Source organism: Artemia sp. Qi Xiang Cuo, unplaced genomic scaffold, assembly GCF_049724085.1.
Source record: "Artemia sp. Qi Xiang Cuo unplaced genomic scaffold, ASM4972408v1 HiC_scaffold_2923, whole genome shotgun sequence".
NCBI classification, from domain to species: Eukaryota; Metazoa; Arthropoda; class Branchiopoda; order Anostraca; family Artemiidae; genus Artemia; species Artemia sp. Qi Xiang Cuo.
This window is the reverse complement of record NW_028300321.1, coordinates 361873-374029: the sequence shown is the minus strand read 5'-3', so window position 1 is coordinate 374029 and position 12157 is coordinate 361873. Positions and strand designations below refer to the sequence as shown.

The 12157-nt window shown below is 36.0% G+C and overlaps 1 protein-coding gene across 1 annotated transcript in view; it reads right to left on the bottom strand.

The window, feature by feature from the left end:
• Positions 1–5860: 5860 nt before the first annotated feature.
• The window catches only part of LOC148938772 (sodium-independent sulfate anion transporter-like), a 298556-nt gene continuing 292259 nt past the window's right edge, over positions 5861–12157 (bottom strand). Inside the window, exon 11 of the mRNA XM_089107548.1 lies at positions 5861–5989. Within this exon, the coding sequence (XP_088963674.1) occupies positions 5861–5989 (129 nt within the window). The remainder of the gene's footprint in view (positions 5990–12157) is intronic.

Sequence of the window (12157 nt, the reverse complement as noted above, 5' to 3'; positions counted from 1 at the left end):
TGCGGATTTTTCTCTTCGTGAAGCATGGGCATTGATTTTTCTCCTCATGAAACTGATTATGTTGATGGAACCTGTTGCCAGCTGATTTTGCTCGTGGAACTTGTTGCATTTCGTTTTTTTTCTCAACGTGAAACTTGTACATTGAATTTTTTTTCTCCTCCCGAAACTGATTTTGTTCATTACACTTGTCGCCTGCTGATTTTTGTTCATGGAAATTGTTAAGTTCTGATTTTTGTTTGTGAAACTTGTTGCATGTTGATTTTTCTTTTCTCCAAACCTGTACATTGATTTTTTACCTAGTGAAACTGATTTCATCCACGGAACTTGTTGCCTGCTGATTTTTGTTCGTGGAACTTGTTGCGTACTTAGATTTTGTTCGTTAAACTTCTAAAACATTGTTTTTGCTTTTCGTGAAACATGCACATTAAATTATATTCTCGTCGCAAAATCAATTTTGTTCATGGAAGCAATTGCATGCATTTATTTATTTTGTAGAACTTGCGGTATAGTGATATTTTCTTTTCTTAATACTTGTACATCGATTTTTCTTCTCAAAAAACTGATTTCCTTGATTGAACTTGATGTGTACTGATTTTTGTTTGTGAAACTTAATTTATCAAGATACACTAGTAGGTTAACCTAACCTAGCCTGTGTACGTTAGGTTAACCTACTAATGTATCATTATAAATTAAGTTTAACTAACCAAAATCAGTACACAACAAATTTCATCAAGGAAATCAATTTCATCAACCTGCAAAATGTCTCACGACCAAAATTTATCATGCTACAGGTTCCACGAACAAAAATCAGCATGCAACAAGTTCCATGAACAAAATTAGATTCGTGAGGAAAAAATAAATGTATTAGTTTCAGAAAGAGAAAAATTAGCTTGCAACAAGTTTCACGAACAAAAACCCACCATGCAACACCTTCCACAAACAAAAGATCAGCACAAAACAAGTACCGTGAAGAAAAATAAGTTTCACGATGATAAAAACTAATGTATAACTTTTACGAAGAGAAAAAGCATCAATGTACAAGTTTCATGAAGAGAAGAATTAGCATACAACAATTCTTACTAACGATAATAAGCATACAATATGTTCCACGTACAAATGATTAGCACGCAACAAGTGCCGTAAAGGAAATAAGTTTCACGATGAGAAAAATTAATGTACAACTTGTAAGACGTGAAAAAATCAATGCAAAAGCTCCATGAGCATATATCAGCATGCAATAAGTTCCATGAATATAATCAGAGTTGTGAGGAGAAAAAAAAATCCATGTAGAAGTTTCACAAAGAGAAAAATTAGTATGCAACAAGTCTCACTAACAAAAATCAGCATGCAACAACTTCCATGAACAAATAATCAGCTGAACATGAACTTCCATGAACAAATGAACAAACAAGTTTCAGTTTCAAAGAAATTCCAGTTTCAAACTGAAAGAAATTCAGTTTCAAAAGGAGGAAAAAATCAATGTGAAGAGAAAAATGAGAGAAATTTTTCTCTTTCATGAAGAGAAAAATAAAGATGGAACTAGTTTCACAAGCATAAAATCAGCACGCAACATGTTCCAAGAACAAAATCAGCACACAACAAGGTCCAGGAACAAAATCAGTTTCATGAAGAGAAAAAAAATCAACGTACAAGTTTCGCGAAGAGAAAAATCATCTTGCAGTTAGTTTCACGAACAAAAAATTAGCATGCAACTTTTCCAGGAATAAAAAATCAGCACGCAACAAGTGCGTTCAAGACAATCAGTTTCACGAGGAGCAAAATCAATGTACAAGTTTCGCAAAGAGAAAAAAACAACATTCGTGAAATCTTACGAACAAAAACCCGCATGCAGAAAACTCCAGGAACCATCAGCAAGTGCCATGTTGCACGAACAAAATAAGTTTCTCGATGAAAAAATTAATGTGCAAGTTTCATGAAGTGAAAATGAAGATGCAACAACACGAACAAAAAGTTAGCACGCAACATTTTACAAGAACAGAAACTAATCGGCACACAACGAGCTCCATGAACAATATCAGTTTCAGGAGGAAAAAATCAATGTATAAGTTTCACGAAGAGAAAAATCAGCTTGTAAGTTTTACGAACAAAAAAAAGCACGCGAAATGTTCCATGAGCGAAAATCAGCACGCAACAAGTTCCTTGAACAAAATCTGTTTTAACGAGGAGAAAAATTAATGTACAAGTTTTACAAAGAAAAATATCACTATGCAACAAGCTCCACGAAACAAAATGAATGCTAGGACCCCCCGGTTATTAAGTTAGGATCCCACGTTGCAATTTCTTGCTAGGGCCCCATTGGAATTGCTCGATAGGGGCCAAGTGGAATTGGATACTTGGGCTCCGGTTGAATTTTTTGCTAGGGTTATCCAACGGCTAGGTTAGAGGCCCAGGGAAAAGTTTGAAAATGTCCTAGGGGTGATGAGGGGGTACCAAGCAGATGGCAGGGAAAGGCGCGTAATGCCGTGGTGGTGTGATGTGTTTCGTAGAGCTTAATGAAAGGCTTGCCTTGCGAAAACTTGAGTCAATTGGTTGAAGCATAATTTTTAAGAAGAAATGTCTGAAAAAGTCTTGGAGGTGGTGTTCTCATGTCAGAGTGTGCCGAAGAGCAGTAATAGTGTGGCACTGTGGTGGGAATTGCTTGGAGTTTCACGTTCTAGCAATGATATGCCGAATCCCGCTGTTGTAATAATAAAAAAAGACACTGTTTAATATAGATTCAAAAGCTCAGTTTTGGTTGGAAAAGGTTTACAATGTCCTAGGGTTGGTGAGGGAGAGGGGGTTTTTGCACGTGGATGGCAGGACGGCAGGGGTGTGATTCCATGGTTTTGTGATGTGTTATGTGGAGCATCATGAATGGCTTGGCTCGTGAAACTTTAATCCCTGGGTTGAAGCATAATTTTTTACAAGAAATCTCTGAAAATGTCTTTGAGGTGATGATGTGATGTCATAGGGTGCAGCAGAGCAGTAATAGTATGGCAATCTGGCGTGAATTCCTCGGAGTATCACGTTGTAACGATGAAATACCAAGTTTCACTATACCATGCCACGTGGATGATAGGGGGTAGGTGTGTAATGTCGCGGTGGTGGGGTGTCTTTTGTAGGTTATTATGAAAGTCTAGACTAGCAAAAAAGTCGAATCAGTGGATTGAAAGCATATTTTTAACAGGAAACAACCCTGAAAAGTGTTTTAAGAATGCTGAAGAGGGGGCCAGAGGGTGTCTTGTGACATTGTGGCGTGAGTTGCTTTGATTATCAAACCCTAGCAATGAAATGCCAAGTTCTGCTGTTTAAGTAAAAACAGTGTTTAATTTAGATCATGAGCTTATTTTCTGTGTGAAAAGGTTGAGAATATCTTAGGGGGGGAGTGTTGAGAGGTGGTGAAAAGTGGATGATGGAGGGGGGGGGGTGCAATGCCACGGTATGTGGAGTGATTTGGAAGCTATTATGATAAGCTTGGCATGTAATAACTTGAATCAGCCAATTGAAGCATAATTTTTAACAAGAAATGTCTGAAAAATGTCTTTGGAATTATTGTTAGGGGGTTTAGGGGCAGTCAAGTAATATCACTGTGGTGTGAATTTCTTGGAGTATCATGTTCTATGGCTTAAAGGTTAAGGTGGAGGCATTAAAGAATTTTGACCGTGGAGGGGGGAGGGGCGAAAATCTAACGCACACTCAAAAGAAACGATGTGTTTTCGTTAAGGAAATATCTAAAAAAAACTAAAAGTTGCGTATATTATCAATCGTGCCCTCTTGAAATGATTGCTAGAGAGGTGAGGGGCACAGCCGTAAAAATCCAACTCCTTAGTCTTGTTTTAAAGGTTCTTTTAACTTCATTTGTAATTTATAGCCAATTTCAACTCTAATTCCTGGCGCTTTCAATATGCCGAGTCCAACTCCGACTCCATTCAGCAACAATTCCTAAAACTCCAACTTCAAGCCTCGTTCTAAAAGTTTCTTTTAACTACATCTGTAATTTATAGCCAATTTCAACTCTAATTCCTGGCGCTTTAAATATGCCGAGTCCAACTCCGACTCCATTCAGCAAAAACTTACTAAGACTCCAACTTCAGAGCCCCCTTCTAAATGGTTATCTTGACTATATTTGCTTTTTCTAATCGATTTCGAGTCTAACTCCAGATATTTTCATTATTTAGTGACTCTAACTCCAACTCCATCCAGAAGAAAATCCTAAAACTCCAACTTCAGAGCCTTGTTCTAAAAGGTTCTTTTAACTACATTTGTAATTTCTAGCCAATTCGTGTTGCTTGGAACCCAGACCAATTGGAAGGGAATTGACCTTACAAGTCCAAGTGAGGACAAAGAACTAAAAAACCGCCCTGAACATTTCGGGGAAAAATAAAATGTCAAAAAGGATTATATGACAGTGATATGCACCGTCACCTCCAAAATATTTTAAGACATTTCTTCTTAAAAATTATGGTTCAACCCATTTCCTCAATTTTTGCAAGCCAAGCCTTTCCTGACGGTCCACAAAACACATCACACCACTACGGCATTAGGCACCTGCCCCAAGTGATGTGCACCGTCCTTCCATAAGATATGTAAAGCGTCATTGCATAAGATACGCTAACCTTACATAAGGTGTGTGCTACCATTAAGTTAAAAGAAAGAAATAATGCAATGAGCGCTTCGGGCGAAAAATTAAATGTCAAAAAAGTTTTATGTGACAGTGATGCGTGCACCGTCCTTACTTAAGATATGAGTGCCGTTTTTACGCAGCACCCAAGTGTATGTCGTGCTTGGTTACAATTGGGGATTCCTCATGGGCTCCTTGAGTCTAACTTGTCACATGTGATTGCATCATCCATATTAGACCGGGTAACGAAATCCTGGGTATCATCCAGAAAAAAACAATATGCCTAAATTTTTAAGAGTTGAGACAAAATGGCCGTTGCTAGGGGAAATTTAGAACACCAGGGAGTGTCACAGAAATCCTAAACTATTTTTCATTAGGATGTCCTGGGAAGCCTGCTAGGGGTGGGAATCTTGCCAGCTGGAAACAGGGCTTCTATAGGAATCTTCCCAATACAGAAACAAAATTAGAATTCCGGGAATCTTGCCTGGGATGCTGTGACGTCAGAAGGCTGTGGTTGGAATCCGGGTGAGGGCTGTGCTTGGAATCTTGCCAATACTGAAACAAAATTGGAATCCCATTGGAATCTCACCAGCCGACCAGTAGATATTGGGATCCCGTGGAAATCATGCCAGGGATGTTGTGTCTTCAGAGGGCTGTAGTTTGAATCCGGGGGAGGGCTGCCGTTGAAGTGCCTATGGCCCCATAACTTCAACATCAATATTTTCGGATGCACTGAATATAATGGTTTGATTTTCATTAAGATTTCTTGACTTTTAGGGGTTGTTCCCTCCTTTTTCAAAAATCTGGTAAGTACTCCCAGGCTCGTAGCTTTTGATCTGTAGCCCTAGACTTCATGAATCTTATATATTTGGAATGAACATAATAAGCCGATACCTTTGATATATCTATTGAACTCAAAATTTCGTTTTCTAGAGTTTTGGTGACTATTGAGCCGCATCACCTCTTACTTAAAGTTCGTTACGACGACCTGTTTGAACAGACAAACTGATATTCATAAACACAAAATCAATATTTTAGAGTGAACGTAAAGTAGCCATAAAACGGTATCTCAATCGTACTAAAGTATAGAGAGAAGTAAAAATGGACCCTATAAGTAGTGATAAATTCATCTTGGTGACAACTTGAATTTATAATTAGGTAAAATTTTTAAGTTTTTATTCACAATAGGCTTGAAAAAGGATAAAAACATATTCCTTTACAGGATTTTAACCAAAAATATTAGCTATTGGTCACGTTCATCTTCGTTGGCAGAATTCCTTCTAGGACTGTAAGAGTTTTTGGCTTGGCATTGATAGCTATTACTTCAATGCCCAATCCTTCAAAGTCATCCGAAAGGCACTTGAGGCTCTGAAATAAAAAAATCTTAACTTAATGGAATAGTAGAACAAAAGTTAGACAAAAACAACTCAAAGGGAAAATGTTATCCCCAAGCCCCATTGTTTGTACTAATCTTTACACAGAGGCTTCCTGAAGTAACTCAGAATGCCACAAATAAGGTTAAATTGTAGTCATACCAGTCTTATGTATTAACTGCATTTAAAAACATTTGGGAACATCTAGTTATTTAAAGATTATTATTTTAGAAAAATTATTTCTTTCTCGTAGTTTCATATAAAACAGTTTCTCCTACATCGTTAAATATGATATCAATACGTATTGCATCATAAAATCACTAAATTAAGGATCGCCATAAAATATTTTAAGCTTAAATGGCTGTTCCTGTATTCTATTTCAGTTATTTCCCTTTTTAATAATATTAGTCTGTTTTTATTATCCTGAGTTTTACCTGAGGTATCAGGACGGTTGACTTATGTTTAAGCAACCGGTTGGACAGTTGGCTTAACCAGGACGGTTAGTTTATGTTTAACGGTTGGCTTATGAGATGGACTGTCAAGTCTTTCAGCTCAAAGGAATTCATATTACAAAACAGAGAATGTCATTGTTAAAATTAAAAAAATATTTGAATTATGTAAATGCCAAAAACTAGATAGTCCGTAATAGATGGTGAGCTAAAACTACAATAGTGTCTGTAGAGCACTCTGATTCAAAGCTTTATGCTTAAAAGAAGAAAGACGAGAGGTAAGTCACCCCCCTCCCAATGAATTAACTCTAAGAATATCTTTTGCAAAACTTGTTTTGTCTTTTTGTGGCTTTAGACTTTTTTCCAGAGGTGAAAAATTCCCTAAAATTCAGTCCAATAGTCGGTGAACAACTTTACAATGCTTCGTAGTAATTAAAACTGTTCAAACTGTTCAATAAACTCTAAACAACAATTTCAATGCGCTACGTGTAAAAGAAGAAGGAAATAGGACACTGTCGGATCATGGTTTCAAGCATATTGAATCAATATCTTAAGTGTGGTGCAAGCAGGAGTTCAAATTCCTATTCAAGTCACCAATTTTCAAAGTGTAAAACTACCAAAAATCACCATGAAGAGATAAATAAAACCTAAAACGAACAGAAATCAAAATAAAAAAGGAACTCAGACTCAAAATGATCAGAAACTAAGATGAGTAGTGCTTAAACTCTCCAAGCCTTCTGAAGACCAGAAATTAATTTGCACTTTACTGAAAAAAGGTCCTTATTCCGAGTTGAATGTTTCTATTTATCGTAATACAAGAAAAATTAAAACGAACGCTGCTATAACCAGGATCACACACAAATGAATGTGTATTGACAGTTTAATTTACACAAACAAACATGTTTTCCTTAAAAATTTTGTATTTATTAAAGTTAAAATGTGAAAACATTTAAAATCTATTTTGTTCTCAGTAATGTAAAAACTGTATTTTGGTCTTAAAAGGCATGGGGGTGTCCGCCTCACTCACCTTACTTTCTTCTCATCTTGATTCTAACTTATTTAATATTGTAATTTCTGTTCGTTTTGGGCTCCATTTATTCATAGATAATCCTTTGTGGTAGTTTCATGCCTGGAAAATTATTAGACTGTATTTCTGCTTATTTTTTTTATTAAATTAATTCCTTCAATTTTCTTTGAAAATTTAATTTTTTTTGAAAGTGATTTATTAACTTTTGTTTGTTTCCTATTGTGTTTTGTCCTATTTGTTTGTTTCCAATAGGATTTTCTTTTTCATTAGAAAAGAAAATCCTATTTTCATTCTTTTTGTTGTTTTTTTAATTCAATAGTTTGGCTTATTATTTACATGCTGTAGCATATTATTTCCAATAATGTTTTTTAGCTTACGCCCTTTTGAAAATTTAGGCACTCGTATTTAGTTTTAGGTAGCCGGAGGTTTTCCTGAAATAAACCATGTTAGACCTACTATTCCAGAAACATTGTATCTATGCTAGTTGGGCAAACTGAATACAAATATGGTACACTCTCTCTATTTAGTTCAATTGTAATAGCACAGATAGTGATTTTAGTAGCCCTGTAAGTTTCAAATTAATGGCCTAGATCGTGCTTGACATATTGCTGAGACGTCTTGTATGCAACCAGAATACATGTATTGCCTTTTGATTTAGTTTCAATGCACTATAAAAAGTCGGTAAAACTTTCTATTTCATACCCTATTCTAGGGCATACCTTAAACCCTAGTAGAAGTAATATCCGAAGTGGAGCAACAAGAACACTATTAGTGATAGCAGTAGTAGTATGCTCTGCCAAGGATAGGCAGGGTATAAAAGGTCAGAGATTTTCTGGGTTGAGAGATGGTTATGGGTTTCCGATCCGTCAAAAGCTCATTTCTCTGTTCATATCCCAGCAGAGAAATATAGCTTGTGAGGCCTCATAGTAGCATCAGCTTGGACCTTTGATAAGTTTCCTTAACTAAGGCTTTGACTTTTAACAGTGCTGCGGGGTGTCCAAAGGGGTGGTACCCCTTGTGGTAAATATAGTCTAGTAAACTACACATCATTTCCACATCTAGGGGAAAATATTAAATAGTCCGTTTCCTACTATAATGAGAGGATTTTGTAGGAGGAGTTACGTCCTAGTAAGGATATTCTGGATTGCAAAAAATAATACATTGTCTAAATAGTAGTTCTAAAGCTAAACTAAATTATGATACAGTTTACATTGACTTTTAACAGTGCTGTGGGAGACCAGAGGGGTGGTGCCCCTTGTGGTGAAAATAGCCTAGTAAACGACACATCATTGCCACGTCTAGGGGTAAACATTATGTAGTTCGTTCACGACTATAATGGGAAGTTTTTGTAGCAGGAGTTTCGTCGTAGTAAGGATTTAAAAGAAACGGGAACTTCTTTGAACGATGTAAGAAGGTAGGCTCTAAGTAGGTTGAGATAGAGGAGAGCCGTGCGTGGATTTTTGGGTCTCAAGCGGCTTAGTGCTGCAGTGAAATAATAACAGTAGCAGCAGTGGTGCTAGTAGTATTCATATTCTGCCATTTCAATCAAGTACAATTTTCCCTCCTCGTGCACTGATATGTAATGGGATCAATTTTCAAAAACATCAAAATTTTCAAATTAAAGTTACCAAAGTAAAAACAAAATCGCCCAGAATATGAACCTAAAAAAAATTCAAGTAACCTACAAATCGAGCAAGACTCAAGCGTTCAATTTAACATAGTGAAACAAATGTATCTAATTGTACATTGTAATTATACAATGTAACATACATCGTAAGAATCTTTCCCACAGAAAATCTAATAAATAAATCTGCCTTTGTGTCGCCAATGTATGCAATAACTATCAGTTTGACAAAATCTTATATGACAGGCGACTAACAATGTAATTTAAATCTTAAGAGCTTGAAATACCAAACCATCAAGAGATGGTAGAATTTATTATACAAAAAAATAGTCACTCGAGATACAGAATATTTTTGTATAATCTAATTGCATTGTTCTGGAAACTAAGTTTAGAATTATGTATCTCAATGTAATTAAATCGTATTGTCCTTTAACAACTTTCACAGAAATAAATTATAAGTCCTCTGGAAACTAAGTGACACCCTGCTAGCAAAAAGCTACAGTGTAAAACTGTTTTTTGTTAGAAAAATTCCAAAGTGATATCTTAAAAGTCATAAGCTTTAATTAAACCCAAGTAGCCCATTGGTATATACCCATCCAATAGTAATATAGGACAAATAGTGGAACCAATAGAAACTGTAAAATATACTTGCTAGTAACGCCCAAACGTAACCTCTGGCGAAGTTGGAAAAAGTAGATAGCTAGAACTTAGCAATTTTAGTCTTTTTCAGTCATAGGAGAGTCTTATGCCAGTTTTATTACAGACCTGTTGTCAGTCAATTATGTGAATTTTATGCAAACCTAAAAACAGTTTTATTGAACGTTATTTGTATTGTCCAAGTGAACCATTTAGCCTAAGTGTATTTGACTGTAAAGTGTCTTTGATATTACCACCAGAGCTCTGTGACGATTATGTGAGTAATAATAAATACATTACTTTCTTATTTTATTCTCTTTATGCTAGTATTTCTCAAGGTAAATAGTCCTTGTGGCTCCACTCGCTCTCAAGGGAATCTGGAACCCTTCAATCTGATTTCGACTCAATATGGTCATTAATGCAAGCTCCCCAGTTGAAACGTTAATTTAAGCTCCCCACACACGAAGTTCCAGCTCCACTCAGGTATGCTACTCGCGAACCGTCAACTAAGAGTTTAGCTAAAAATTACCCAGAGAAATATTTAACTGAAAGATTCATATACAAAGAGATAATTTAAAGCATAAGAACGAAACCCTTTTATTGATAACCCCTTAAGAAATGAACCCCCCCCCCATTAGAATTAGAGCGGTCGGTTTAAAGTAGCAAAACACAAGGACAAAATTTTTTACAAAAAAAGAGTATTGAGAAATATTAGGCATAGAGAAAGTGCAATATTTTGTGCATGCTTTGAAGTGCAATATTTTGTGCATGCTTTGAAGTGCAAGATTTTGTTAGGAATAAGTCCCCTCAAAATAGTAACAAAAAAATATAATTTGGAAGTATCAAACTTGTGTTATATCAGAAAAAAATAATAAAACCAGTGCTGAATTTTAATTTAGTTTGAAAAAAAAACTTTAGATCAAAACGAGCAATTATTAAAGCAAAAACTCATTGCCAAAACAGTGGAAATTTCAAAATCTCTTCCGTCATATAACGGTGATTCAGATGTAGATGAATTTATTATTCAATTAAACCAATTCGTAGAAGTAACTCAAACGGACTTAAAATAATTAGTAGGCATGTTGTTGATGAGACTTAAGGGGCAAGCACTAACATTCTTAAAACAAATAGAAAATACGATAGGGGAAGACAACAACCCTCCAATAAACTCAATAAAAAAATTGCTAACAGCGTGCCAAGAAAGATTTGTTGAAACCAGTTCAACACACAAATTATAGCATGATACGGTATGTTTCGACGAAACACAAAATGTTAGAGAATATCTGCACAATATAATATCCATTGAGGCTAAGTACGGAAAAGAATCTGGTCTTTTATACGATAAAATTGTATTAAATGCTTTCATGCAAGGTTTGAGCCCCAAACTTTACCAAATGTTGATATAAAAAAATATTCAAACATTAGAGCTATTAGTTCAAGAAGTAGAGAGAATGATTGAAATTGACTCAATTGCGGCAAATCACAATAAGTCAAGAATAAATAATGTAGAAAATTCAACTCTGGGACTATCACGAGGGATTTCCCTAGGACTTTTTTCGAGAGAAAATTCACCCAAACCGAACCAAAATAGATGTCCTTCCCCTACGAGGCAAAGGATGGTACGTTTTGTACCAACGAATACGACAAACAACGTACAGAACCCCCGAATTATATGCTATGCGTGTAATAAGCAAGGACTTACTGCCAGGGAATGCCCTACTAGAAACAAATATACACCAGCAACCCCCAGTTTTAATAACCGTTTGTTTGGGAGAACAAACTCAAATGCCAATGGGTCAGGAAGTTATAGAAGTAACGCCCCGCGTTTCCCATCGTTCCGCAATTCCTACCAACAAGGATTTGCGTAGACAAATCCTTCCCCCAACTGACAAAATAATTATCAGTTCCCCAACCCAAATACGCAACAAAACATGTACCAATTTAATTCAAGGACGTTGAATCCATCTAGGTCCAACAGGAATACGAGCAATAACAGAGGATATTTTTTCCCGACGGGAAATGAAAGAAATTTTTCGGGAAACGAAGGAAATTTTTCGTCAATACAAAATGAACAAATGCCGAGAACCGTCGGCACAAGAAATCCTAACCAACGCAATTATACGTGGCAACCAAGACAATCAAATTTCAATCAACTTGGAACTTCACTAGCAAGTGAAATTTCCACCGAACCCCAATGTCAAACGCCAACTTATCAAATTAGTGCACAGTGAAACGAATTAGGCCCCCAAGAAAATTAACCGGGACCCGGGAGGCCAGTATTTTTTATAGGTCCCTTCCAGTAATTGTACCTTCTTTAAGTGATAATAATGACATATTACCCATATTGAATGATTTTAGTGTTGCGAGTAATTAATTTCGAAGCGTTGATAGATTCTGGCGAATCAGTTAACATAATAAACTCGAATG